Source organism: Melozone crissalis, unplaced genomic scaffold, assembly GCF_028551555.1.
Source record: "Melozone crissalis strain CALT ecotype California unplaced genomic scaffold, PUWL_Pcris_2 ptg000018l_1, whole genome shotgun sequence".
In the NCBI taxonomy this organism is placed as follows: domain Eukaryota; kingdom Metazoa; phylum Chordata; class Aves; order Passeriformes; family Passerellidae; genus Melozone; species Melozone crissalis.
Window position 1 is genome coordinate 7,938,609 of NW_026535796.1, and position 27,124 is coordinate 7,965,732.

Genomic DNA, 27,124 nt, shown 5'->3' on the forward strand with positions numbered 1-27,124 from the left:
TACCCAAAGATTACTCTTAAAATTACTTAAAAATGACAGCAGGTTACTGCCAGGAACTGGCTGAAGTCTGCCTAAGCTCTCTGTACAAGCAACAGCTCCACATGACCTGTGATTAATTAATTAACCTCTCCTGTTTTGTTTTAACCCCTCACCTACATAAGCCCTTCTGCAATTTCTGTATTTCTACATCTTCCTGCTGTCACTGCTTTCTCCCCAGTTCTGCAGGACACCAGAGGCACAGCCCCAGATGAGTAAAACACATCTGCAGTGAATGAACAGGACACTTCACTAACTTGAGGCTCTCAGATAATAAAAATCCAAATCAGCTTAAGCACAGACACCAACATCTAGCTGGTGCAGCACTGCAATAAGCATGACCCAGAATTGATACTGCAGGACAGCAATATGGAAACCACAGCCACATGCCTGCTCCACCTGGAAAACGCCCTGTTCACGTGCAGCTTCCTAAAACAAGCAGAAGCTTTTAACACACCAAGCACTTAGAGACAACACAGTCAGGTAACGAAAATTTATTCTTTCAATTCAGTTATTCTTATCAGCTCTTATGCGACCAGGGCAGAAGCTGTCGATGATTCACTAAAAAGAGAGGAGAGAAAAAAGAGAAATATGAATTGCAGAGGCAGTTTTTCAAACTAGTTATCAAAAACAACACTTCAGTTAAAAGATTTAACTATCAGTTAACTACTACCAGCAGCTAAATCACTATTTAAATTTTTTTATGACCTAAGATTTCACTCTTCCTTTTACAATAAAAATCCTAGGGTGACAGCACAAACCCATATATTTCAAGACTGGGCTAGCTGCACTTGAGTCTCCTTGGAGGCTAATCCTAACATCTCTGGGAATTCTATGGTGGTTACCTCTCCTAGAGAAAAGGTACAGGTTACTCTTCTTTGTCATTTAACCCAGGTGTAAGTTTCATGGATTTTTCAGTTACTATTTATGAAAATATTTGTTCTCTGCTGCCTGGTATGTGATACCCACCTATCACAACGCACTCCTCACCCTCTGAGTAACAGCCCCAGCACAGTTTACAAGACCTTGCAGTCCTCAGTGCCAAGAGGAATGCAGGAGAACACTTACTACTTCCAGTTGGGTGGCAGCACTCTCTTGGTTTTGTAGTAGCGAGCCAGCCTGTGGATCCTGCTCTCGATCAGAATCAGGCGGAACTTGGCGTCTTTGTCCTGGGAAACAAAGTTACATTGCAACCCCAGCACCAGAACCACTTGGACTTCTCAGGACACAATTCAGATGAGTTTCAGTAGAGCAAATAATCCACAGCTACTGCTAAAAAACTTCCATTTTTCTTGCTCAAAATGCCTCCCCAGCCTCAGGAGTTTACTCAAAGGGGGGCTAACATCACACAAGGAGCCTTTGCTTTGTCAAGCTGCAGACAAACTCCTGTGTAATTTAACATCACAAACACTGAGTTATCCAACTGAAGGAGCACCCACCTTTCTGTTTCTCTCAAGATGCTTGCGAACAGCAACTGCTTTCTTGATCAGGTGATAAAGATCCTCTGGGAGGTCTGGGGCCAGGCCCTTGGACTTCAGGATTCTCAGAATCTTGTTGCCAGTAACAAAGCGAACCTGGGCAACACCGTGGGAATCCCTCAGGATCACACCTGAAACAAACACGTACATCTTACACTGAAAAGAAGAAACATACACCAACAATCTTGTGAAACTGACCTTACAGTTACAAACTATCCAAAACAAGATCTTCTCCAAGTTAAAAACCTTTCTAATGGCAACTGAAGAAATGGCAGACAATGAGTGAGCAAAATACAGCTTACAGAAGGTGAAACACTTTATCCGGGAACACTTGAAAGACAACTGACTGTCCCATCATGCTTAGGTAAGTGAGGTGCTCATCTTTGTCAATACTACTGGTAAATTTTCAAAAGGAGTCATTAAAGCAACTTATTAAATCATTCTATGGATCCCTCTAGAAGGAATTAATATTGCTTTCAGGGTTACAATAATAAAAACCATTCACTTACACAGCACCTACTTACACTGCATACACAGCTCATGGCCTGTGTCATGCAAACACTTCAGCTCTGGAAGGGTTCAAACCCCAGAACCAGTCCATGGTGCAGCTGCAGTCCTGGCTCAGTAAACCCCACAGGGCTCCTGGTACTGGAAAATTTCCTGCAGGAAACTGGGCACACCAAGCTTCCTATAACACCTATTGGTGGCCATTCCTAAGGACAGGCTATAACATGAAACAGATGCTTCAACTCTTCCACTTGGAAAAAAACCAGAAACAACCCACTGCTTCAGCAAATATGCTTCCCTGTAAGAACACACACAATGTCCCAGTGGCAGGGTATTATCCCAGGACTCTCACTGGTACCCACAGTGAAGGCAGGCACACCAGAAATGTTGTGTTCTCTTAGCACCTTATTTACTACAGGTTGAAGGAGCAATTACAATATCACAATCAGAAAAATGTGGGTCTGTCCCCATTCAGAAGTGGTTTATAATCCTTACCAATCTGGGAGGGAGTCAAGCCCTTTTTAGCCAACTTGTAGATCTGTTCCTTTACATCATCAGAAGTAAGTTTCAGCCACTAAAGAAAATTAGGAAAAAAAAAAAAGCCAAAGTGTTTAACAACTGCTTAATACAGAGGCAAGCTACAGGAAAACTTTTAATAAATGGTAGAAAGAGATCCTTTGTAATGCCAGAAAAAACAATCAAGAACTGAAATTGCACTTTTAATGATACAGAAGTTTTTAGCATATAATAAACCTATAGTGCTACTGAAATGTCATGAGGGAAGGCAGAGGTAAAGATGAGTCTCCACTTAAAAAACTCCATAAAGCCTCCAACCAACTGCTTTATCATCATTTCACTTTAACTGCCACACCAGAAGCACAAATCCAATGTTACAGACAAAAAAAAATCACTGTCCTTGGGAAGGAATTCTTCACCTAGGTCCTTTGACAAATACAAAATTGAGACCCATTTAGCCACCTCTCAGTAAAGTAACTACAGAGAGAAGTGAAAAATCAGACTTAAAGAACACTAATTAATTAAAGGAACCTACCAAGATAGGACTGTGCCTTTTCTATTAATTTTAAGTTAAACAGTACAGGTAAAGCCACTGCTTCCATGATTATTAATAAGGAAACAACATCAACAAGTCACGTTATCCTGACTTGCTATGAGCTACAGAAGTTCTTGGTTTATTTTGAACTTTTTATTACTATCACAGTATGAAATAGAAAAGCACAGCAAAAATAAACATGGAAGTGCTCTAAAGATCACCATTTAAGACAGAATTTAAATAAAACTAAGCAAAAAATCCCCACAGAATTTTAAAAACATCAATATAGTATTTGTTCATCCTAATTGTTATTGAACTGTTTAACCATCAGTAGGACTTCAAGCAGCTTCATATGACATTACTTTTAATTGTATCTATTTAATTACAGATTTTGTGTTTATGCTCCCATTTCACTGGTTTTTACTCCATGCTTTTCCACATGCATCACAAGTTGTTCTTTCTGCCAACAAAGAGATCCTCCAAGAAATGATCTTGCAAAGGGGACAGAGAAAGCCTTTTTAATTGGAAGTACCTTAAAAAAACTAAGAGCACACCAGAACTACCTCTTTTAGTCCCCTGACCACCAAACTGGTTTTAAGTATTTTTGAAGGCAATCGATTTATTCCACAACTGCAAACTCGAGTGCAAAGACAATTATTTAATCTCCAGGAATTACCAGCCTACAGACTCGAAGTATCTGAAAAAATACTTAAATAGAAAACGAAAAGAGACTTCTTTGTCAAACGAACCATCTGGCTAGGAAAAGACACTTGTTTCCTCATTATACTAAGGATCATCTCAGAACCACGGAATTTTCAGGGCTAAGGGACTTCTGGAGATCATCAAATGCCACCCCTCTCCAGCGCAGGGTCATCTACAGCAGATTACACAGGATTGCATCGAGGTTGGGTTTGAATGCCTCCACAGAGAGAGACCTCTCCGGGAAGCTTACTCCATCACATGCCAAGGAAGCATTTACACAGGCCACAATTTGAAAGTGATGACGGCAAACACTACAGATCTCGTTTGCTTTCCCTCCATAGGCCCTGCGAGCTGCGCTGTGGGTCCCGGAGCGCGCGGGGGGCGGTAAAGGCTCTGGAGAAGGTTCTGGGGATGGCTCTGGGTAAGGCACTCACCGTGGGCACGCTGCGCCGGTAGGGCAAGGCGGACTGGGACAGGCCCTTTCTGCGGAAGGAAGCACATCACACACTCAGCGCCCGAGCTCAGGGACTCGGCCCCGCGGCCCGAGCCCTCCCCGCGCCGCCGCCATGTCCGCACGGCTGCCCGCCTCCCTCGCCATCCCCGCACGCGCCGGGGCGCTCCCGCAGCACCCTTCCCGCCCCGGCCCGGTTCGCGGTGCTCCCCCGGCCCCCCAGAGCAGCGCCCGGGCGCTCCCCGGGCGCGGCCCCGGCCCGGCCCTGCGGCTCACCCCGGAGCGTGCATGCGACCCATGATGGCGGCAGAGCGGAGCGAGCAGAAGGAACGGCCCCGCCCGCGCGCTTCCGCAGGAAGCGTCTGTCCCGGCCCAGCCCCGCCCCCTGCCCGCGGCAGCCAATCAGCGGCGCCCGCAGCGCGCCCCCTCAGCCGTCCCGCCCAGACCCCTCTCGCCCCGCCCCGTACCCACACAGAGCCGGCCACGCGCTGGGTTTATTCCAGAATAGTGTTTAATGTACGTACAGGAGAGTTACGGAGTCACAGCGAACGCGCCCCACGCGGGGCCATATTGTACATCTTTATTATCGTTTAATGAAAGTATTTGGTTCTCAGAGATACACAGACGGAGGGCGCCCTGCTCTCGCTGCCCCCCGGCGCGGTGCCCCCTCAGGGAGCGCCCGGCGAGGGGGACACAGCGGACCCCGGGGCAGCCCCGGCCTTAAGGCGGGTGACGGGGGTTCTACACAACCCTACAGTTGTAAAAATAGAGAAAGAGCGTTTACCAAAGATCGCACATGCGTCCAAAGACAGGCAGCTGTCGTACAAAGGCAGTAAAAAACAGTTCAGTGCAAAGTTGGAGGTTAGTAGAGGAAGAGGTCCTAGCGCAAGCTGCTGCTCTCGGATACCAACACAAGGTCTGGAGGGACAATTACACTTCTGGCTGCAGGTCAAACGGTGCATAAAAGATGGTTTTTTTCTTTTCATTAAACAAGATATAAAAAGCTGTTAAAACTACATTTTCAAGCTACTTAGCATACTGTATATTCCATCCCAATCAAATATTTCCCTCTTTCACATCCATCTTGGTTTTTCTATGTAGCACGGTAAAATTCTTATTGCAACAATCAGGTTTTTTGTAATTGAGAATAGTGCAAAGAGGTGCAAACTTGGTGCTGGTCCTCTACACGTGAGGAGAGGCCAAGGCCAGATCCCATATACAACATAAAATCCATGACCATAAAAAGCTCCAGCCAGTGACGATTTTGAAAAGGAAGGGAAAGGCACAAAATGAGTTAAGCTATGAAGAAGATTAAATCAGAAGTCAGGACATGTGCTAACAGTAATACAGTACTATACTTTTTTTTGTTGTTTTCAGTCCAGACAACTGTTAAAACTGCAAATAACTTTTAAATGATTTTAGTTTAATTGTATTTTGTGCTGTAAGACACTGTGCTTTAATAGCAAACTGCAAAAAAGGCAGTCCATATTGCTTTCATTTTATTTCACAATGGAACGTTTCACAAAAACAGTAGTCTACTTTCCTGTGTTTAAGTGACTTGTGATTCTAATGATGGAATGGAGTAAGTCTCAAAAGCATCAAGTGAGCAGGAAATATATCTAGTTAGTTATATAGTTTATTATTTACAGGCTATATACTAAATGAAAAATATGCAGAGGATGCCTACTACAACTGGGATTTGTTAGCGCCCGTTAGTATTGGCCCAGTTTCTAACATTCAAGGTATCATTAGCTTTTGAACTGCAATAATTCCTATGAAATTGGACCGTGAATCATTTAGGCACCAGGAGATTCAAGTTCACTTCTCTCTTCTGTACTGAAGGGAGATTGGTCAGTAGCAGGGGAAGGAAAACTGGATTATAAAATAGGTTTTTAGTGTTGGGTAGATAGAAGGCTTTCCCTGTATGGTGTCCTCATTCATAGTTGCATATTTCACTTTAAAAGTTTGTTTCACAATTTTGTACTAAAGAAGTGTGCAACTTTAGAGCTTTCTTTACACAGAACATGAACATCCTAGATCCCAAATAAGGTGAACAAAAAAGGTGACACCTGTAGTGCAGAAAGGCCTAATTAAGTAACCAGTGGTATTAATGGGAGATAGTGACATTTGCACTCCACTGTCACAATATATTCAAATCTTGGAATTAAGTATTTTAGTTCTTACTGGGAGTGAGAAACTGTATTGCTGTGAACTGCTAAAGGAAAAAAAAACCCAGCCAAGTTGCTCTCTCAAAGCTGTTAATAGGAACTAATTTCTGGCCTGCAATTCAGCCAGCAGTGGTGCTTTTCAATTAGAGGCCACCCTTTCCCTGAAAGCACAGATGCAAATGCCACTTTGGATTAGTGTTTGAATCTGTTCCACACTTAATTACTGCAGTATTGAAAAGTTCTAGAAATTACAACAAAAATCCCCATGAGAAGCTGGGTACATTTCCTACAGTACCACATTCAGCCAGTCTTCATTCAATTTTTGGAGACTATGGGTAGAAGATGGGGTAGAAAAAAAAACTTCTTTAAGTTGAACAAATTGTGAAGATTAGTATAAGTGATGCTATTTGTAAATAACACATCCTGGGAAAAGGATTCCAGTAGAACCTGCAAGGTATCAAATATGAGAATGTTCCCCCTGTATAAGGAGCTCAAAGTTAATATGTATACACATTTAAATACCAGAAATGAGGTAAAAGAGAAGCATTTGAATTATAAGGCACCATTATTTACAACTTCCACTATTGGCACTCACTCCAATAAGTCTCAGAGAAGCATTAATCTGGAATTAAATGTTTTTAAGGAATTTTTCCAGCCCATCAACCTTCATTTCTACAGGTGTGTGTTCAGACACCAAAAGTTTACCTGTTGCTGTTTCTGTGATGTCTCATTAGTAGTGGGAATGTAATCCTAAAATATGCAACTTCTTTGATGTTCTCCAGCATTGTGTCGTGGATGACACAACAAATTAAAAGCAAAAATGCACTGCATCCTCAGGCCTAATGACTGAGTTATGGTTCAACCAACCAGCATGGTCAAACTGCTCATCTCGCCTTCACTGATGGATTAAAAACCCCTTCCTTCACCCACAACTCTCAAATGCTTCCAAACGATGCTCTGATAACATCACATGGGTACAAACCAGTTTCTTTGCAATCCTCCAAATTAGGCTATCTGAACATTGGTCCAATATATCTGTTGAAATGGAGAGTCTCTTGCTTTCAGATGTACAGGTTATCTTCAAGTAGGAAGATGCACAAAGCACAGGTGACCACAACTGCTCTGGTGTGACTGAGTTCACAGGTAGGGCACAGCAGTCAGTCGATACCAGCTCACAGTCTCCTTGCTCAAGTTGAAGTCCTTCAGTGGCAGTGTAATTCCACCCAGGAAGAAGTTCTCACGTAACGATTCTGCACTCAGCACACTTAACTGCAGCTCCCTCTGCTTCAGGGTCTCCATGCTGTATCCGCTGTACACCAGCTGGGAGGTGAGAAGGCAAGAATGTTCTGGTTAGCCAAAAGAAATTACCCAGACTGCCCTTTCTTCTGCCTGCCCAGGCACTGACAGATGTCTGAACTACACACTGTGCCCATTCAGCACATCCCCGTCTCACATAATGGGCTGAAGGACATCCCTGTCTTATTTTCTGCTCCCAATGTTAGGTGTTTAAAATGACTGAAGTACTATTTACACACCAAGACTTCTGAATTCATTTTTCTCCACATCATGAGTCGGTGAACCCAGGGCAAGGGGGAGTTTTAGTTTAAGATTCCTTACCTTGTCCACATCACTCCTCAGAGTCAGACTGAGGAATTTCTGCTTCCTTGTAACAGCACACTAACCCACTAAGATGCTTTATAACATCTTTATAAGATCTTCTGCTTTATATTTAATCAGGGCACAAAGTTTTTGGAAACAGTTCCTTTTCCATTTATACATATTCACATATTTTTTAGACTATTTTTAGTCTAAAGCAGTAATATTTTAATTACTGTTTAGAATAAGAGATTATAGTAAGCTACAGAAAGTTGTCACATGAATTTTAACTTGCCATTTCATTGAAGGTTGGGTTTCTCGTCTTCCGGGAGATTTTGGTTTTGCGTTTGGATGTTTTGTGCGTGTCTGGAAGTAAATAGGTTTTCACATAGGGATTTGGATCTGCACCATCTTCTGTAACCTACAGCCAAAGAAACAAGACAAGTTAGAAAACTAATTTGAGGCTAACTAACTGTGTATTTATTTTCAAGTGTGCAGACTTTACAATCAAGCTAATCAAAAGCAGCAGTTAATTAAGCAGGCAGTTGGAAAATTTAGAAGAAAAGAGAGAGTTTCACCATTCCTGCATCCATCTAAGTCAAGATGGTAATTGAGAAAATGGAAAGTTTTTGGCAGTGAGCGCAGTATCTCCACTTACCAGGTCTTTGATGTGCATCACCATGACAAATAGAGTGCTATTTCTGTAGGATATGGATAGCTTCACTTCTCCTCCCACTTTGCCTGAGGTAGGACTTGATGGACTTGTATCTGAAATAACAATTATTTCTTCTGTGATATATTCATCACTACTACACTGACTTATCACATATGGGAAAAAATACAAGTCTTAGACCAAGTTCAGTTCTTGATTTTATTTCTAGCTCTCTAACAGGTAAAAGGCTACAGGCTTTAAGGGTTTTTGCATTCTCTTGCAAGAACCAGCTTGGAGGTTTGGAGTGAAAATCTGAATAATTCAGGCAAGCCATAAACAAGCCCAAGAAATCACACACATTATTGCAATTTTTGGTATGCATGTCCTTGAAATTGTATGTAGGCACATCTGGAAAGATAGTGAGGCAGTTTTCAATGAGAGAAAACTCCAGTTAAGTAAAAAGCATTCCAAAGATTCACACTGTAAATGTGTCAAACTATATAATTCAATTTATAAACATCCCTTACCTGCAGGTCTGGCTATTCCATCTATTCCTTCCACTTTGTCATCACGAAGTAATGGATGGAAAAAAGTATAAACAAGATCACACTAAATTTGGAAGAAACGTTACATGTTAGTTTAAGCATTAAAAAGCACCAAAACTTGAAAATTTGCATTTGATTTAAATTACATATACTCACTTCTGCCACCTCTGGAGAACTGTTCATCAGACTCTGTATGTAGCTGTTGAGCTCCACTTTTCTTTTGGCTGCTACATCTTTGATATGTGTTCTTCCCAGAACCATCTTATTAGGAAAGCTACATGAGAAGAACAACACAGAGTTTTCAGTTACTTTATCAGAAGTAAGTACAGTGGGATTCCATTGTCATTTCCATCCTGAAGCGATGACATCTAGAGTTTTTTTGCCAATCCAGAGTGGAACCACAGCATGGGTTATGACACTCCAGAAAGGCAAGGAAATATTTATAGGTAATTATTATATGTGATATGACACACAGACCACAACACTGAGATGCTCCTCTGGATCTCTACCTTAAATCTGAGAGACAACTGCTTTCTCCCTTAATTGCCAACTTTGAGGTCTAGTTTGCCCCTCAGCAGTTTTGTCTCCATTTCAAGCTATTTCTTGCTCCACCCAGCTGGGAGCAGTTTTGTTGCTTTGGTAATAGTGATGAGTGAGTTAGGAACATACCCTGGTAACTTCCAAAGAGGAAAGAGAATGCCAAGTTTGTTGTGGAGCTCCTGGAACTCATCAAATGTTCGGAAGACAAATGTTGGCTCAACTTGCCCTTCTCTCAAAACTCTCACTACATAGATCTGCCCAAAACACAAAAATAAACGTATTTGATATAAAAATATTATAAAATTACTTAACAATATAATTTTCTTCACAATCAACTCTTTCTCCTATAGTAACCCTCCTCCTGAATACATATCCCATTATTATATCCCTTATTCCAACACTGGCATTTCATAGTAGAATTGTAAGTAGCCCATCATGCAAAGTAACATCATATGGTCTTCCCACAAGGTAGATCCACAGTTGACAGATGAAGGGTGATGATGAAGGTAGGTAAGGCTGAATTGTGCACGCTCTCCCTTTGAAGCCTCATTGGAAGTCCATACCAGGTATGCAAAATGTTAACACTGGTGCAGGATTACATTAAGACATGTATCTGTGGGGCCAGAACTACCACAGAACCTTTCAGGTGTATTTTTTTCAATTTAATTCCCTCCTGATTCTAAAGGATTCCACTTTTAAAGTGATAATTTGGCAGGAGGATGCAAGTGCACTGCATTATACAAAAATAATTTTTCCAAGTATTGTGAGTACAGTCACAGGATACATTCACATTATTCAAGGGAAATGAAGTTTGAGAGCTGCACAGAAAATTCAGTTCAGTGTCCTCATTTATGGGCAGAGGAGTTACACTTTTAACATATAATTTAAAATCTAGACAGAATCTAGACCATCCTAACAGTTTCCTGGAAGAGGTGAGGCTGTTTTGGCTTAGACCAGGATACTCAAATTCATTTATTATACAGTGATTCAGAACAAAGCTCTGCAGCATTAGTCAGATTTGTTCTGCTTTCCCTTGCTGGTGTCTTACCAGATTAAGACACTTACAGCAAACATAGCTTGGAAAGAGATGTACATTTACATCTATCAATATAGCTCATGTTATAAAAAAGTTCTGGACAATGTAACTTGAGCTGATTACTCCAGCCCAGCAAATAGCAGTAGAGAAATAAAACAACGAAAAAAATTTGAAGATAGTTGCACATCTGCATAGGAATACAAACATTAAGTCTCAAAGTGTAACCCAGGTCTATTAAAATCCTGAGGGCAAATTGCAATGGTTGGTGTATCTAGTAAGACTAAGAGTGTAAGTGCATTAGTAGAGGAAAGAACACTCTAACTCAGGATGAACAAATCAAACTTTAATGGAAGGTCAGACCAAAACCAGAGTGTCTGATTTTACAATTCCTACTCAGGAAGGAGCCATTTTACAGAAGGCAGCTACAAAAAGCCCATCAACATGACTCAACTTGCTGTATTTTAAAATAATCTCCACCAACACTACTTCTGCCCTTTCTACTTCCTTCTAGATGCTTTTCAAGAGTTTTTTTTCATTTTGCAAGATATTATGGGATGCTAGAAATGCCAGTCTGTACTCTAGCAGTGCTGCTGCTGGCCAGCAGCTCAGCACCCACACAGCTGCTTGCTCACTCCCTCCCCCTCACCAGTGGGACAGTGGGGAGAGCAAGAGCAAGAGTGAGAAGATCCGTGGGCTGAGATAAAGACACTTCTGAGGAGGGAATGTGATGCAAGACAATTGCCACAGCCCACAGGCAGATCCATGTTCAGCCAGTTCCCAAACAGCCACCTTGGAAAACAGCCTTCTCCCACCTCCTGGCTTTCTTCCTCTACAGCCACCTTTTATTGCTGACATTATACACCGTGGAATATCCCTCTGGCTGGTTTTGGTCAGCTGTCCCTGTCCCTTCCCTGTGTCTTGCTGGAAGAAAACACCCCATTATCCTCCCTGAGTGGAAACAGCTCCCAGGTACTTACATAGTGTTTGTCTGGGTTGTATCTCTTCTGATAGGTGAACACAGACACTTGTTTGATTCGGCCATCTTGTTTCAGAGAATAGGTTTTAGCAGAGAATGACAGGATGGGCTCATCATTAGAGGGCAGACCTGAGAAACGCAGCTGAGCCAAGTTGTGAATGAAGAAATTGAACTTTGTGGCAACACTCCCCAGACTGGATTCGATCAGCCTAGAAAAAGGAAACATCAAAACACACAAAAGTGGTTCTGTCAATGCATCAGACTCAAGCTGAAGAAAAACAAGCCCTATTTCTTACTGACAAAGAAAAGGTTTTTGAGTGATCATTGGGATATATAAATAGTATCATATCAACATTTAATAGAAGACTCAGTATCCAAATTTGGAATAGGTTTTTAGCGAAGAGGTGAAGGCTTTCCAGACACGCATCCAACTCTGGAGACCTGGCAAGACATGGACTTGTTGCAGCAGGTCCAGAGGAGGGCCACAGAAATTATCAGCAGGATGAGCACCTCTCCTGTGAGAACAGTCTGAGAGAATGGGATTGCTCAGACTGGAGAAGGCTCTGGGGAGATCTTATTGGGGCCTTTCATGGGGAGGCCATTCCTACTTAAAGGGAACTTACACAGAAGATGGGGACAAACTTTTTAGCAGCATCTGCTGCAAGAGGACAAGGGATAAAGTGTATGAGGACAGATTCAGATTAGATATAAGAAAGAAAATTTTTTTACAGTAAGAGTGGTGGAACACCAGAACAGGTTGCCCAGAGATGTTGTAGATGCCAGGACATATTTCTGAGGAAGTTCATCTAGTTGTGGATGTCCCTGCTCTGTGCAGGAGGATTGGTCTTAGATGGCCTTTAGAGGTCCCTTCCTGCCTAAACTTTTCTCTGATTCTAAGTTGCATGCACACCATTGCAGTTTCCCCTGTGTATCTGAAGTACAGTAACACTTTTACAACACATTGCAACATCTCAGTTACACTGTATGCACTCCTCCACTTACACTGGATCATCATCCCTCCCTCCCCATTGTGCAAAAGCACTTCTCCAAGAGAGAACTCCTTCACCATGCTTTCCATCATATACTCTGCTATTAAATAATTAAGGTGTATTCAAAATGTAACTGTTAAACGGCCAGACAGAATTATTTACTCTCAGCACTTTAAACCAATATTTATTTCACACCAGGTCACCCCTAAAATCTGCAAGGTACTTTAGCACAAGCATTACTCTTACACAAGATTGATCTTACTTTTATGATTGTACACTGTAACTGTTCAACTTGTGCAGACACGCTTGTGACCATCCCTAGTAGGTTTTTTCCTATCAGAAATCTTCCATTTAGAGATGATACTGGGAGATAATTTAGTTTTCCCTTTTCCAGTACCTTGTAAAGAAAATGGTGGCTTCTGCATCTGTTGTTTGGGGCTGGAGAGCATCCTGGACATACTTCAAGTCCTGCACCCCACTTAGTTCTGGTAGCCCAGAAGAAAGCATCTACAAGAAATTGAAATTTAGTTTTAAAGCAATAAACCAAATATGATTTTATATGGAAATGATTAAGACTTAGACCCTCAAATTCATCTGTAGCTGCACTAATTTGCTTAATAATAACATCAATAGACACCAATTACTTATAATCAGCAGTTATTCACTATTTAAGCGGAATTAAAAGCAGTTAAAAACTCTTTGCAGCGCAATTTGTAGTCGTATATTAGTTCTAAATTTTCAAGAAAGAGGTAGGCAGTAAAAAAGCTTAAAAGATTCCAAATGAAGCTTTCCCAAAAAGCAGATCAGATGTTTCGGGCTTTTTTAAAAAAGCCTGCATTATGAATTTCTGCAGCATAAAAAGCATAGTTTTTAATACAACCCAGCATGACAGATCAATCAATTCAATTGAATGTGAAAAATGATTACCAGTGAAAGTAGGTTAAGGAAGAGGCTGGCATGTTTCCTTATCAAGTTGTAAGCTTGGCAACAGAGATCCACGAACAGCTGAAAGCGAATTGTGGGTTTTTCCCCACCATTAATGACATAAGCCATATCTGATGTCAGCACAAAAGGAGCTCGATCCCTGTTCAAAAAGCACAGAATTCATGAGTTCATCTTAAGGTCTCTTTGTTGTCATGTGTTTCCTGCTGCCCTCCATCCCCACCCTGAGGTCATGATATTAAATATTCCATTAATGCCATTTCACGGGTTTGGGTTGGGTTCCTCTCCCAAGTGCTGGCCCAGGTTACACAGCACATTCACATGGTACTGGACCTACAGCAGATCTCCCAGAGAACACTTGGAAAAAAAATCACTTCATTCTCCACATTGCTCAGGCACAGAAAATACCTTTTAAAGCTCCCAAACATTTGTGCATGTCCCAAAAACTTCCCGAAGTCGATGTGGAACATATGCCCGGTGTTCCGCAGCATTATGTTATCGTTGTGGCGGTCACAGATTCCCAGGACATAAGTGGCTACACAGCATCCTGCACAAGAGTAGATGAAGTTCTCTGAAGCCTGGGAGGGAGAGAAAAGAAGTGAATTGAGATCAAATATCAGTAGAAAAACATAATTCATGTATTCAACAGTCAACCTCGATGAGTGCAAAATCCAAACCAGGCAATAAAAATTTCCTTTTTTTTTCCAAATACTGTTCTTCAAACAGTTAAGCTTTGCCAAAATCTCTTGATATCCCACTTTCCAGCAAAAATGGTTATTTTATTTTGAACATAAATGAAAGAGAAAAGAGGAGTTGAAGACAAAAGAGAAGTTAGTAAAGAAAAAGCTACAAGGACTTTTATTTCCAATGTATTGTAATGGCATTGTAGCCCAAAAAAAATATTTTAATTTTTGAATCTCGTGTGTACAAGAAGAGGCTACTGCTCCTAAACTACAATTAAAAGCAGCCACTATTCCTCCCTCTTAAATTTAAAGTACATATTTTCTATATCTAATAAAAATTTTGATGAGAATCCTAAGAATCCATCTGGCTTCTTTTTATATGGGGGTATTTTAATTTACTCTTTTTCAAGTATAGACAAAAATTAAGTTTCTTAAATATACAAACCAAATATTTCAATGCAAGACCTGGAATATGAATTTCATTCTTTTATCAGATTGTACTTAGCCCTTTTAAAAGATCTTCAAAAACAAAAACCAGTGCTGAAAAGTTACCTTTTCATACTCCTCCTCTGTAGGATTATACTTCCGCAGCCATTCAGCCAGAGGCTTGTCCTTAAAAGAACCTGTCACTCCATACTCCACTTGAATTTTCCTAAGTGTATCTGAAGCAGGAACAAGCTCCACCATGCCTTGATATAGAATAAAATAAAGTGCATTTAGCCATCTCCTTAAATGATGATGCATTTTTATTATTCATTCCTAACAGTGATGAATCTTACAGTTATAGACCAACCTCCTTGAAAACCTGGTCACGAGTAAAAATAATTCTGTTAGTCCCCCAAGCATTTCCACAGACTATGTTACAAAGTAAACCATGAAACATGTAGCAATCCAACTTAGATTACTTCACTACAACTAGCTACAGTTGCTAGAATGCACACTTAAGTTACACTTTGAATAATTAGTTTGTACCACATAACTTTTACTCTAAATTGGGCAAAATACTTTGATGCTGGCAATTCCCACACACTGATAGTGAATTAATCTAGTAACTTTATCTGCTGTCAAGTGTTGAAACAGACCAGACAGTGGGCTTCATATGTGGCCTGACTTTGGAGAAATAATTTACTAAAAATATTTGTACAGCTAAATCATAAAAGGAAAACATTTAGTTGATTAACAGAATTTTACTTCTATTTTGGCAAGAGCTACTAAAGGTACATCTGTAATTTACATCCATTTGACTCTCCCTCTTCAATCTCTCGAGTACTTTAAGAACACTAATATTAGCAACAAGAAAAAAAAAGCTACATAAATCAAGTCATCATTCAGAGTAGGAGGAAAAGCCATCTGTTTCTCTAAAAAGCAAGTCTTGCATAAATAGAAGCTTTTTGCTTAGTTTTGTCAACCGAAATTTCCATCTTTTCCATGTATTTAAGAGTTTTGGTCATGCTGTTCATCTGACTAAAGAAATATTTAATTTATTGTTTATCCTCTTAAATATCTTTGGTTTCTAGCTAGCTCTAGAGAATTAGCTAAAACTAGGAAAAAGCATATTCAAGGTGCAGGGCACAGTGTTTGTACTCAGAGTTCTGTGACCTACTTTCAAACCCCAGAGACAACTTCATCTTGCCAAGGAACTTTCACCAGAATATGACACAAATGCTGGGGGACACTGTGTGTGCATGTCAAGGGCTGGTTCAAATTTTTCTTCTTTTTGCACATTTCAGTACCAGAATGATATTCCCTGACTCAACTGAAGCAGATTCCAAATACTTCAACATTTTGGTTTGCATTGGAATACTTTCACCATAATTAAACTTTCAGAATGAGGATTGCTGCAGCAACATGATTTTCTTGTGTTGCAGTAAGAGCAACCTTGATTTTTATCACTGTATTTGTTTGTCCCACTGTTCATTGACAACAGAACACTCAAGAAAACAAAACTGGATGCCACTCAGCCATCAGGAAATTCAGAACAATTTAATTTATCATTCTCTCAAGTACTGATGTTCCTTGCAGTGGAACTGTTCCTTGGCACCTTCTGCCCAGAGGTTTTTCATCAGCAGTATGACAAGAAATTGAAGGGGGGAAGCAAAGATTAAAAACAACATCTAGTTTAGCACCTCGGTCTTTTCCAGTTGAGAGACACTTGAAGATAACCATCCTTAGATCCAGTCCCTCCTGCAGCCAGATCTTATCCATGATCTTAATCATTTGTAAAGCCAACATATCTTGTCTCAGATCTTCTCCAACCTTAAATGGAAAAATAAAAGTTAACCAATGACACAGTAAGCTTAAAAGAGGAACAGACTACAATTAAACTTTCATTTGTGGTAAATGTTTTTGTTTTATGGACTGTTCACATGTTGGTTTCTAGATACACAGGAGCAAACTCATGGAATAACTAAGCTTATTGGTCTATGCTATAATTAATTGATACCAATGAAATAGTGATTATCATTCAACTTCATTATTTTCTCCAGTACACATGCAAGGCCTACCTTAAACATCACATTAATTTCTTCTCCCAGTGGGTCAGCATTAATCAGTGCAACTTTGAGTGGTACTGCATTGGAGCTGAAGAAAGAACAGGCCTGCAAGTAGATTTAAGGTCAATGGTCAGAAAGGACTACTCCTGCTAGCCCAGAAAACAAGACACTGTGACAACAAGCAGGTTTGACACACAATGTGTCTATTCAGACTTTTAACATTTCCATTGTGGTGAATACGTGCTTCCCTTGAATAACAAGCCCTTTGGCTGTTATTTGTTGAATTCTTGTACAAAAGCCAACAGTGCTGCACAGTGATGTTTCAAACATTCTGAAGGGAAGAGTGAATAAAACATGAATAAATATTTTATCAGCAGCTTTTTCTTGAAACCTAGGAGATGTATTAAAAATGTGTATTTGTGTGTTTCACAGTATCTTCTCATTTATCTGCTTTCAAGTCCCTGCTCATGATTTAATAGTTACAGTAGAGAAGGAAAGTGAGATGAGCTGTCTCTCAAACACAGGATTAGTTCAAGCATTAACAAACCTTTAGGTTTTCAGTCATGCATGATGATATAATCAAGACTGTGGTTGAGCAGATATTGTCAAACCTTGCAGTGTTCTGGAAAAATAATTTACCTGCTTCTCCTACATTATTACTTGCTGGACCTTCACAATAAAATAAGCTACTGCCTCCCTCTCCAGCATATCTGGACACAATCAGTATCAGGCAGTTTCACATGTTTCACAGTATTTACTCAGTGCTTGAACTTTATATTCTTGGTCAATTTCCTCTTTTGATTACTAATGCACACAGGACTTTTTCATGCACTTTCAGAATTGCTGGTCTCAGGAGACAGGGTCTGAAGATGTAATAAGTTATCACAGATATCTGTCAATATTTTTTAACACAAGTGCCCTTGTTGGTTTTACACTATATTTGTACACATTTTATCTTTGCTCACCAAATTTTGCTGCCTTATTCAATCAGCCCATTAAACCCAGATTAAACCCCATCTCCACAGCATAAAGAGCTTTCAAGCACTTGAAGCGGTCTTTTTCATTTGTAAAAGCTTTATCTAAATGTAATTCTTACAAAAGAGTTTTGAAACCCTGAATGTGCAGTACCTTAATATTCAACTCTTTTGCCACAAGGCTGGGATTGAGAGGCAAACGACATTTGTTCTTCAAGAAAAACAACTGCACACGCTCCATGCCATTCTGCAAGGCAGCCTGCAGACAGAAAGAAAATTCAGCTGACATTTTCCTCACTGAATCATCTACTGAAAACTTCTGGACAAAGTTACCCTGAAGGCACTATTTTAACTCCCTAATGTCAAAGGAATGCCAGAAACTACAGCTCCTGGTTTAGCTATGACAAATACCTAAGCCTAGCAATGTAACACTCACCACACACGTTTGTGGGGCTTTTTTTCACTGAACCAGATGACAGCATCCCACTCCATCAAACTCTAAGCTCCATCATCAGCACAAAACCAGATATCCCATTCCTTTGCATGATGAGATCATTCTTCAGCAGTAAAAGGTTTAAATTCATTTCCACTTGATGATACACAGAAACCATCCTATACTTTCTTGCCCTATCACCTCACTACCAAATGTTTCAGGTGACAAACTTGACAAAGGCATCAACTTCATTAAACTTTGCAGAGCAACAGGTTCATAAAACTGTAATACATTTACATAACATTTTGAATTTAGACTAAAAAGACAAGTAAGTGGATTAGTTTCAAATTAAAAATATATACACACCTGCCGAGCAGATCCACTCATTTGCTTTACTCTTTCTGCCACCATTCCAAAGAGCTGCACTAGCCTGGTCTGCTTCTCCAGCTCTTCCCTCAGCCTTTTTCCACAGACTGAAAGAAAAGCTCCAAGAATTTGCTCATATCTTACACCAAACTTTGTATCATACAGTGTATCCTTAAGAAGCCTGAAATAAAGGATATAAGTTAAATTTTCCTATGGAAAATACAGCAAACAATGCAGCATTAAGACATTAAAATAGTTTAGTGAATCAGTACTATGTATGTCTGAAGTTACTGATATACTGGTAGAAAAAACCAGAAGTTTGTGCTTTGTAGAGGCACTATCCTTCATTAAAAAAAACAAACCAACAACCAGGATCTACATTCTGTATAATCCCCATTCACAACAATCATTGTTATGCTATTGAATGATGATGTTAAGGAGGATTTTTAATCTGAAATATTAATCTTGTGGCACACACATTACATGAGCAATGAACAAAGAACCCCTTACCAGTACAGGTAGTGTGCAACCCGAATGCTTCCCAGTGCCCGAGCCAGAAGAAATTTCACAAGAGCACTGTCAAGGTAGGTCTCATACTTCAATGCCTAAATACAATGGAAATTACATAAATCAGGTCTGCATTTAATTCTTTATGAAGATATATTTTGTGACTAATGCACAGACAGAGTTACCACAAATACTTTGGACAGTCACAAAGAGATTATTTGTTCAAATTGTTTCCCCTACTGTGCATTTCAGTTAGAGGCACTCAACTGCACTTCTGCTACTGGTCAGAAGCAATTCCTTTGGGTTTTCAAGAACCAGAAATATTCAAACCTCTGAGTAGGCAGCAAGTCTTACCTGCACAAACTGAGGGAGGAAATCTGTTAACTCATCATCACTCAATGTCTCTATCCAGTTCACAGCTGTATTTCGTACTTCCTGATCAGCAAACCTAGAAAGTCACCACAAATCCACATCAAATTTTCTCTGTTCATGCAGGATTTTTTCTTATTCTTTTTTTGACATCAGATAGATAGAAAAGCAACCATGTAAAGTCTTTAAAAGCTCAATAAGGGACCTACAAGGCCCTTCATCACCTAAGATGCAACCACATGTGCATGTTTAGGACAAGCACAATCAAAACCTCTCAAAACTCTGGCTGTATAAACTCCTGTCCTGTTGCATGTTAAACTTCAGAACCCTAACCACAGTTGCTGACTTGGTTAAGCCTACATCAGTAAAGCAAGCATAGGGTTCTTTAAAATTTTAAAAACATTTAACTTTTTCTGCAAGAAATTCAGCAGTATTTTCCCACAGAACACCATTCTAGGATCTTCTATCAAAGAAGAGTCATTTAATGCTGAACAAAACACAGGAGAGTTTATTTACAGTTTTCTTACTTTGAATCAAGTAGTTCCAGTGCAGCTAAGGGTGATAAAGGAGGCCACCTCTGAAGTAATGAATATATTTCCGGAAGACTTGCCCAGTCCCAGTGAGGGGCACTAACCAGTATTTTTGGTAGGCTATTAGGATGGCTATGACAATAATGTCTCTTCTCCCACAAAAATTCTTTATCTTCTTTTGACAGCCTGCAGACAAGAGCATTTCAGTTTATAATGCACATGACAAACCATCACCTGAATAACCCCAATGCCACTGATTGTTGTATTGAGCAGATAATTTAACACACAGAATGGAATTACATTGAAATTATTCTTTCCTCCACAAAAGTCAAAACAAGAAGCCAAAAAAAGCCTCAAACATTAAGAAAACATTTGTTGAATTTATAATTTGGGCAAGACTAAGTTAAGTTTTAGTATCATCTGAAATAAACCAAAAACATTAATTTTTTTTGGTGCAGATGAGTAGGAAAGGCTGCCAGAAAAGCTCCCATGGCACATGAACAGCCACTGCTGGAACACCCTGGAACTGAGAAACTGCCAAGTAGCAACAGGTGACTACAACAGGCAGGCAAAGGGGCAGCAGTCTTGTAGCAAGAAACTAACAGCAGCAGCCAAGGAAAATGGAAGGAAATTCATTAAGTCAGTTCCATGATTTCCCATGTTGAATTCAATCTCTTGTTTAAGTCTCTACAGGTCTTCAAAATATATTTAAAAAAAATTAACAGAAACTCAAGAATACATAACCATTCCATACCCTAGTTACAAATTGTCATGTGCAAAAAGAGCCCAGCTCTTTTTGAAGAAGATGGACGTACCCAATGGTGCTGTCCTTGGAGAGAATGGCAAGGAGACGTTCTCTCAATGGTTTTTCTAATGTTTCTACAGAATGATGCACAGTAGTCTTTGCAGCTTGAGGAATTTTATATTCAATATCAAAAGCGTGGGATGGAAAGTCAATCTGGAAAAAAAAAAGAAAAAAAGATCATGCAAGTCCTTAAGTAGAGAAAAGCTGAGATGTTTGGGTATCTGAACTCATTAGTTCTACAAGTGCAACAGTCCCCAGATACTGTTTGCTGACTATTTTTTTCCATCTCAATTCTTCTACATGACTACAGCTCCTAAATGTACAGCTGTGTTACTGCACAATGCAGTGGCTGGAGCACTCCTCAGAAGAGAAGTGAGAAATGCTTACAGCACAGATAATCAGAGCTGTTCAAACCCACACCAGTGGTTTCCACCCAGCCACCCACTCAGGCCATGTTTTGGGACTGCTGAGCCATGCCTAGTAAGGCACCTTCTCTTTGGAGGGAAAATTGAACTCTGAATTGAGAAAGAGAAGTGCTTGTGTTCTGTGAAGGAGCTGGAATTGCTACTGCTGGTGTCCACACCACTCCCATCTCAGCACCCATTTCTATGGACTGCTTTCAAAAGCATTCTCTCCCAGTACTGACAGCATGTCATGCCAAAGCACTTCTGAATTCTCTTACTTCCAGACAGCTATGCAATAACAGATTTGTAGAGACTTCCAGGAGCTTCCCATTCTTTGCCCTTACAGTTTAGTAATCTAAACTATTCTATATTGACTTAAATATTACTGAGCAGTACTTTCCCTTTCCCCAAAACATTCACCTAATATGACTTACAACAAATCACAACATTCAAACAAAGCACAGAATAAATCAGAATTATGTATAACCTGCAGTACTATTCTTTCCATATTTCCTTTCTTGCTGGTCATCCCTGACACATGATGAGGATGTGATGTGGTCCACAGTTGCAACAGCTTTGTCCCACTAGTTAACAATCTGAGAAAAGAACATGTACAGGTTTTTAGCATCACAGTCTCTTTACTTCACCAAAATATTATTGTCAAATTAATTTACTGATTTTCACTGGCTGTCATCTGTCCTTTAAGTGCTTTAAAGGGATGCACACACTTCTAGGTGGAAAAGGCAAAGGAAAAAGTTCAGTTGACACAGATAAATTAGGTGCTCCCTATTCTTTAAGTCAGAAAAGGAATACTTTTACTTCTGAGAAAAAAACTGAACACACACACACACTTTCCTTAGCTTCTAGAAAAAAGGCCCAGGCATATGAATCTTACAGGCATCACCATTTGCTGGACTTCTCATATTACCAGATTCTGCAAGGGCATATCAAATGACATTTACATTTGCCAGTGTATTCCTAACATTAATATCATTTCCAGCTGTAGTAGGGCACAACTGAAGACACTTCATAGATCAACTAAGTGTTGAATGTTAGCTACAGAAAACTTCCATCAGTCTTTCAAAATAAAAATGTTGCTTAAAAGACTGCTTGAAGGCCAAGCCTTAAGTACATTTTGAAAGATGTTTTAGGATTTATATGTATTTCAAATAAAGAACAGATATGTAAATATTGATTAACTAGGAGCTTGTCATGCCAATAAAGATTACCAAATCGTGCCACTAAAGCACAACTGAACAGCTTATTCTTTTTCATAATTCTCCAATTTAATACAGTTGCCACAGCCTTCTGTCTCATCCACAAGCAATGATGACTTCAGTCATTCCACATGCACTTCAGCAGAAGGAATTTTAACTTGGATTCTTCCAAAACTCATAAATGACCAGTTGTGTTCTCCCCATATTTCAGTTTGTTCCAAGTTGTAGCTCCTGCCTGCCATTGATGCTGTTTTCAACCGTAACTGGAATATGTGGCTACCAGTTTTAATTACCCTGGTCTGGATTTAATTTATGTGGACTGCAAGTGGGTTAGACCACTAAGCATCTCTACAGCTCCTACATACAGGCCACTCAGCAAGCTCTGGCACAACAACACACCATTGTAGTGCTCTGCATAAACAGAAAATACAGTTTTCTCCCCAAACTCCTATGAGAACACCATGAACACAAGATAAATTTGCAATTCAAATAAAAAACTGTGTTTTCAAATTCTGTGAAATGTGGTATTTAGATAGAAGACTAAAATGCAGCATCTAAACAGAAAGTTGAAATAGGAATCGTTTGTGAAAAGAAATCCAAGCTTTGGTGGAGACTGAAAGCAGCTGCAGGCCATCTTTGCAATGCAGGAAATCCTAAACTCTGTGACACCCTCAAGCTGTTGGAATCATCGCCAGACAAAAGAGAAAGCAGAGCAAGTACCCAGAACCAGAGGATGCAAAGCACACGAAACAGCCACAAGCAAGACAGCAGTAACTGTCCAGGAAAGACCTGGCTGCCTTCCTGCAGCCTTGCCTCACAATTTAAACTCCCAGTAAGCCCTAGAAGTCTGCAGCACACACAAATAGGAAACTAAGCATGAATGCAGAAGCTGTTTCACAGTGGTGTGATCACTTCTGCACGATGATATCTAATTTGGGCTCTGTGGTTCCAGCCTACTGGTTAATGTCTCACTGAGTGGCTGCCCCAGTGATAAGTGTTTTGGAATGAGCTTTGTAATCAAACTTGGAAGAACAAAGCAACTTGAACCAATCCAGAAACACTCAGCTTAGGAAAGTTACAGCAGGCTTTCCATTCTTAGTGAAAAGCATGTAACAGCATCCAGCAGCTGTATTGGAAGGAAAGCCCATTCAAACCAGAAACGTGCCACAAGTTTAACACACTGGCTAATTATCCCTTTATTTTAATTGTTTAAAATAAATCCAGCTCTGAATCAAAAGGAATAATTTTAGAATATTCTGGGGTATAATCATCCAAACAATATTCAACTTCCTCCAGCAGTGAAGATTTTTTCAGCCAGTGAAATGGAAATCCTACAACACAAGACCACGTTTTGTCCTCTATTTAATGAAATGTACTTTTTCTGTATCAGTATAGTTTACAATTCTTATCTTTATCATGGGCTACTATATTCAATATCAGAGAGGCAATTTCTGTAGTTATGGGTGTGGAGGAAGCCCTACACAGACGAAATCATATTGATAATCTTACCCATATTTTGGATACTCACCGCCTAAAATCAAACAGAGGGAGAGAAACCTGACCCAAATTCTCTGGGCCCTTTCTCTGCTTATTTGAGTCAGGGGAACTCCCACTACTTTGATTTAGGATTCCAAACAAAGTCAGACGTAAGACTGATTCCAAAGGCAACTGTGAAATCTGGATGGGGAAAATTATTCTATAAAATAAAAGTATTAAAAATAAGTCAATTAGAAAAAAGGCAGCAGTTAGTAAGTTACAGGCTTATCCATATAATCCATTTATGCCTCTTGCTTTCAAAAAGTGAATTAACATTGAAGAACAAGTGTTAAATATCCATGCAATCATATTTCACTATACTTCATCTCCCACACCAATGGTTTGTAAAACCTGCTAAATGATACTTCTGCACTACAGTCAGATTTGGAACAACCCTTTTAATCTCTGTCTATTAAATCACATTCCTTGCACACAATTGACTGTCCAGCAAAACCAGTTTTCCCACTCCACTCACCAGGAAGGGCACACAGAACTCCATGTTAGCCACCCCCTAATTTTTCAGACTGAAAGGGTCAGCTGCCAATAGTTTCTCATCCAAATGAAAGAATCAAAAACTACTAAAAGTTAAATTCTAAATAGTACAAAACATATAAAGCAAGCAGCTGAGGAGTAAACACTTCACTGAGCTGTTCAAGCTTCCACTTTCGTTTACACTGTTTTTACGGCCTAAAAATGTTCTTTTAGTTTGATTTCTCTGTAAAACATGACAATTATACTATAAAGCACCACACTGCTGTCAGCAGCTTTTGAGCAATCTAGCAGACCTTTCACTGTAATACACCAGTACTTATCAGCAAAACATCTGACAATTAATCCCATGTATCAAAAAAAGGTAGCAGGAGTACTCTCTGGAGGCAGGTGTTCTAGAAACTCCCAGTGCTGATCTGAAATAATTTGTTCAGCACAAACTTTCAGGGTATTCCTTAGGGTCTATCTCTGACCTTTAAAGATAGTCAGGAGAGCAGATATGGGCACCATGGAGCTCACATGATGCCTCAGCTATGACAGGCTGCCTGATAACTCAAGTGGCAGAGATTAAGCTGTGCACAGATAATGAAGAATATTCCTCTTTCAGTTAGCAGATACCACCTGCCATGATATCCCTATCTTTTCTCTGCATGCCCTTCCTTCTTCCTTTCTACCTTCTGTATTTGGAATAAAAACTGACTCAGCATTCATGTTAGTAAAAGTGAGACATTGCTTTTCCTCTCCATTTACATAAATTGAGCAGTACATACAAGCAAGTTTTATTCTTTAATCCCTCTTAGAGCAGCACAAGCCATTCCCATTGCAAGGAATGTTATGACCTTCCCATCTCCCTGTAATTTTATGCTACAAACACATTAGCACAGGGCACTTGTCCAGCATTTCCATTCCCCCTTTTACAATGACTACTGAAATACCATTTGGAAAAATATTTCTGTTTTGATCAGCAAATTGTTCCTTGGATGCTAAAAATGCAATTAGAACCAAGAGTTGCTTGAATGACAGCATTCAGCAGCTAGCTAAAACAAAACAGTTTATTGAGTTTTAACAGACTGAAGTCACTTACAGTTCATCCCATTTAATCAAGTAGAAAAAGTTCTTGTATGTGCCAACCTTCTTGGACTGAACAGGTTTGAAGAGATCTTTCCCATTATGAGTCAGAGAACAAATCAAGTAGTATTTTTCATAACTGGACAAGGAAAAATTTAAACATAAAAACATAAAAATTCCATTAAAAATTATATTTATATATAAATATATAAATAAATAAAAGGAGGAATTTTACAATAGGTAAGTCACTTACTTTGACACCCAACCAGAAGAAATTCCATGAGCAGCAAATATTGTGAACTGGAGATGTTCTGTGGCAGTCCAAGCTTCCTTGGTACTCCTACTCTCTTCTGGAGAAATTGTTGCTGAAGTGCTACAGGAATTTGTGTGGAGCTGCAGAAGGGCCTCAACTGCTCTTGTTAACTGGTCCAGACTCACTTTCAGAGGGTGTTCAGGCCGCAGAGAACCTAAATGATAATTTGTTTTGAATGCATTTCTTCCTAAATTAGCCACCTCAAAACAGTTTTTAAATAAAAATTGAAGAGCTTTACTCACCAGAGGGACTCTTGCTATTGTCATCACCACATTTTAAGGATACCTACACAATAAAATCAGAGGAAATTTCAATACTAAAAATCCATATTAGTTTTCCATGGCTATTAAGTATCTTATATAGAAATTATGAACCATCTAAATTAGGCTCATATTTAAGTTTATGTAACACATCTTTTCACTCAAAGTTCCTTAAGAGTTAACTAACAGCATCACAATTTCCATATGATGCAGCAACTATTCACCAAGTCCAAAAGCTTTTTTTGTCATGTCAACTGCTTTGACATTCTTTATATGAAGTCCAGAAAGACACAGTACATTGGAATATTGCCCAGGATAATCTAACTTCTCTAAGTAGACATAAAACTTGCTCAGGGCTGTTATGGATGAAAGCAGAAGTCATTAGCTTATTTACCAGTAATTTAAATCTGAACAGCTTTAAACAGCCCTTTTTTTTTGTTTTGTTTGTGGCATTTTATTCAGTAAATTTATAAATATAAATTTACTGAATTAAAAAATATTAAACAACTGAGAAAATGAACAGTAATTACTATTACTTTGTACTGTCTCTCTGCTTCTTGGTCTGCTAAAATGGAAGTCTCAACATGATGCAACATCACAGCAATGTCTAGTCTCAACAAAGACAATGTTGAAACCAAGAGGTGACAAACAAATCATGGGGATTCACTCCCTTCTAATCAGGAAGGGTTTCATGCCCAATTCAAGCCCTGATAAAACTAAAATTTTAAATGAAAACTAAGCTTGTGGTTTAAAATCAAACCCCAGTGAATTCCTAACTTTCTACAAAGTTTGCCACAAGTGCTGCAGAAGATGAAAGATCTCTTTACACTTCTATTGTACTCATTGAGCATCTTCAACTTAAAGTTTGAATATCAAAAATTTTCACATTCTTACAAAAATGCAGTCACTTTGTCCAACCACAAAAATTTACTTTGGAAAAAAATAAAATCAAACAATATCTTACAAAAGATTACAATGCAACAGTCTCCAATACTTATAGCATTTTTGT

General features: G+C 39.5%; 2 protein-coding genes across 2 annotated transcripts in view; both read right to left on the reverse strand.

The window, feature by feature from the left end:
- Positions 1 to 556: 556 nt before the first annotated feature.
- On the reverse strand, positions 557 to 4,590 carry RPS13 (ribosomal protein S13). Its single transcript, XM_054275930.1, has 6 exons — positions 4,502 to 4,590; positions 4,209 to 4,257; positions 2,517 to 2,595; positions 1,476 to 1,645; positions 1,105 to 1,205; positions 557 to 597 (listed from the first exon to the last, which is right to left on the reverse strand). The coding sequence occupies exons 1-6, from the start codon at positions 4,522 to 4,524 to the stop codon at positions 564 to 566; spliced, it is 456 nt and encodes a 151-aa protein (XP_054131905.1). The 5' UTR covers positions 4,525 to 4,590; the 3' UTR covers positions 557 to 563.
- A 299-nt stretch (positions 4,591 to 4,889) lies between these two features.
- The window catches only part of PIK3C2A (phosphatidylinositol-4-phosphate 3-kinase catalytic subunit type 2 alpha), a 50,260-nt gene continuing 28,025 nt past the window's right edge, over positions 4,890 to 27,124 (reverse strand). The window contains exons 10-33 of the mRNA XM_054275732.1: positions 26,098 to 26,140; positions 25,796 to 26,009; positions 25,559 to 25,681; positions 23,978 to 24,145; positions 21,720 to 21,828; positions 20,839 to 20,981; positions 20,021 to 20,209; positions 19,479 to 19,572; positions 19,128 to 19,222; positions 18,618 to 18,798; positions 17,973 to 18,077; positions 16,857 to 16,949; positions 16,479 to 16,608; positions 14,905 to 15,041; positions 14,078 to 14,247; positions 13,655 to 13,811; positions 13,125 to 13,234; positions 11,740 to 11,947; positions 9,856 to 9,980; positions 9,343 to 9,460; positions 9,169 to 9,250; positions 8,648 to 8,757; positions 8,285 to 8,410; positions 4,890 to 7,713 (exon numbers count right to left, since the gene is read on the reverse strand). Coding sequence (XP_054131707.1) covers positions 7,531 to 7,713; positions 8,285 to 8,410; positions 8,648 to 8,757; positions 9,169 to 9,250; positions 9,343 to 9,460; positions 9,856 to 9,980; positions 11,740 to 11,947; positions 13,125 to 13,234; positions 13,655 to 13,811; positions 14,078 to 14,247; positions 14,905 to 15,041; positions 16,479 to 16,608; positions 16,857 to 16,949; positions 17,973 to 18,077; positions 18,618 to 18,798; positions 19,128 to 19,222; positions 19,479 to 19,572; positions 20,021 to 20,209; positions 20,839 to 20,981; positions 21,720 to 21,828; positions 23,978 to 24,145; positions 25,559 to 25,681; positions 25,796 to 26,009; positions 26,098 to 26,140 — 3,213 coding nt within the window. The 3' untranslated portion in view covers positions 4,890 to 7,530. The remainder of the gene's footprint in view (positions 7,714 to 8,284; positions 8,411 to 8,647; positions 8,758 to 9,168; positions 9,251 to 9,342; positions 9,461 to 9,855; positions 9,981 to 11,739; positions 11,948 to 13,124; positions 13,235 to 13,654; positions 13,812 to 14,077; positions 14,248 to 14,904; positions 15,042 to 16,478; positions 16,609 to 16,856; positions 16,950 to 17,972; positions 18,078 to 18,617; positions 18,799 to 19,127; positions 19,223 to 19,478; positions 19,573 to 20,020; positions 20,210 to 20,838; positions 20,982 to 21,719; positions 21,829 to 23,977; positions 24,146 to 25,558; positions 25,682 to 25,795; positions 26,010 to 26,097; positions 26,141 to 27,124) is intronic.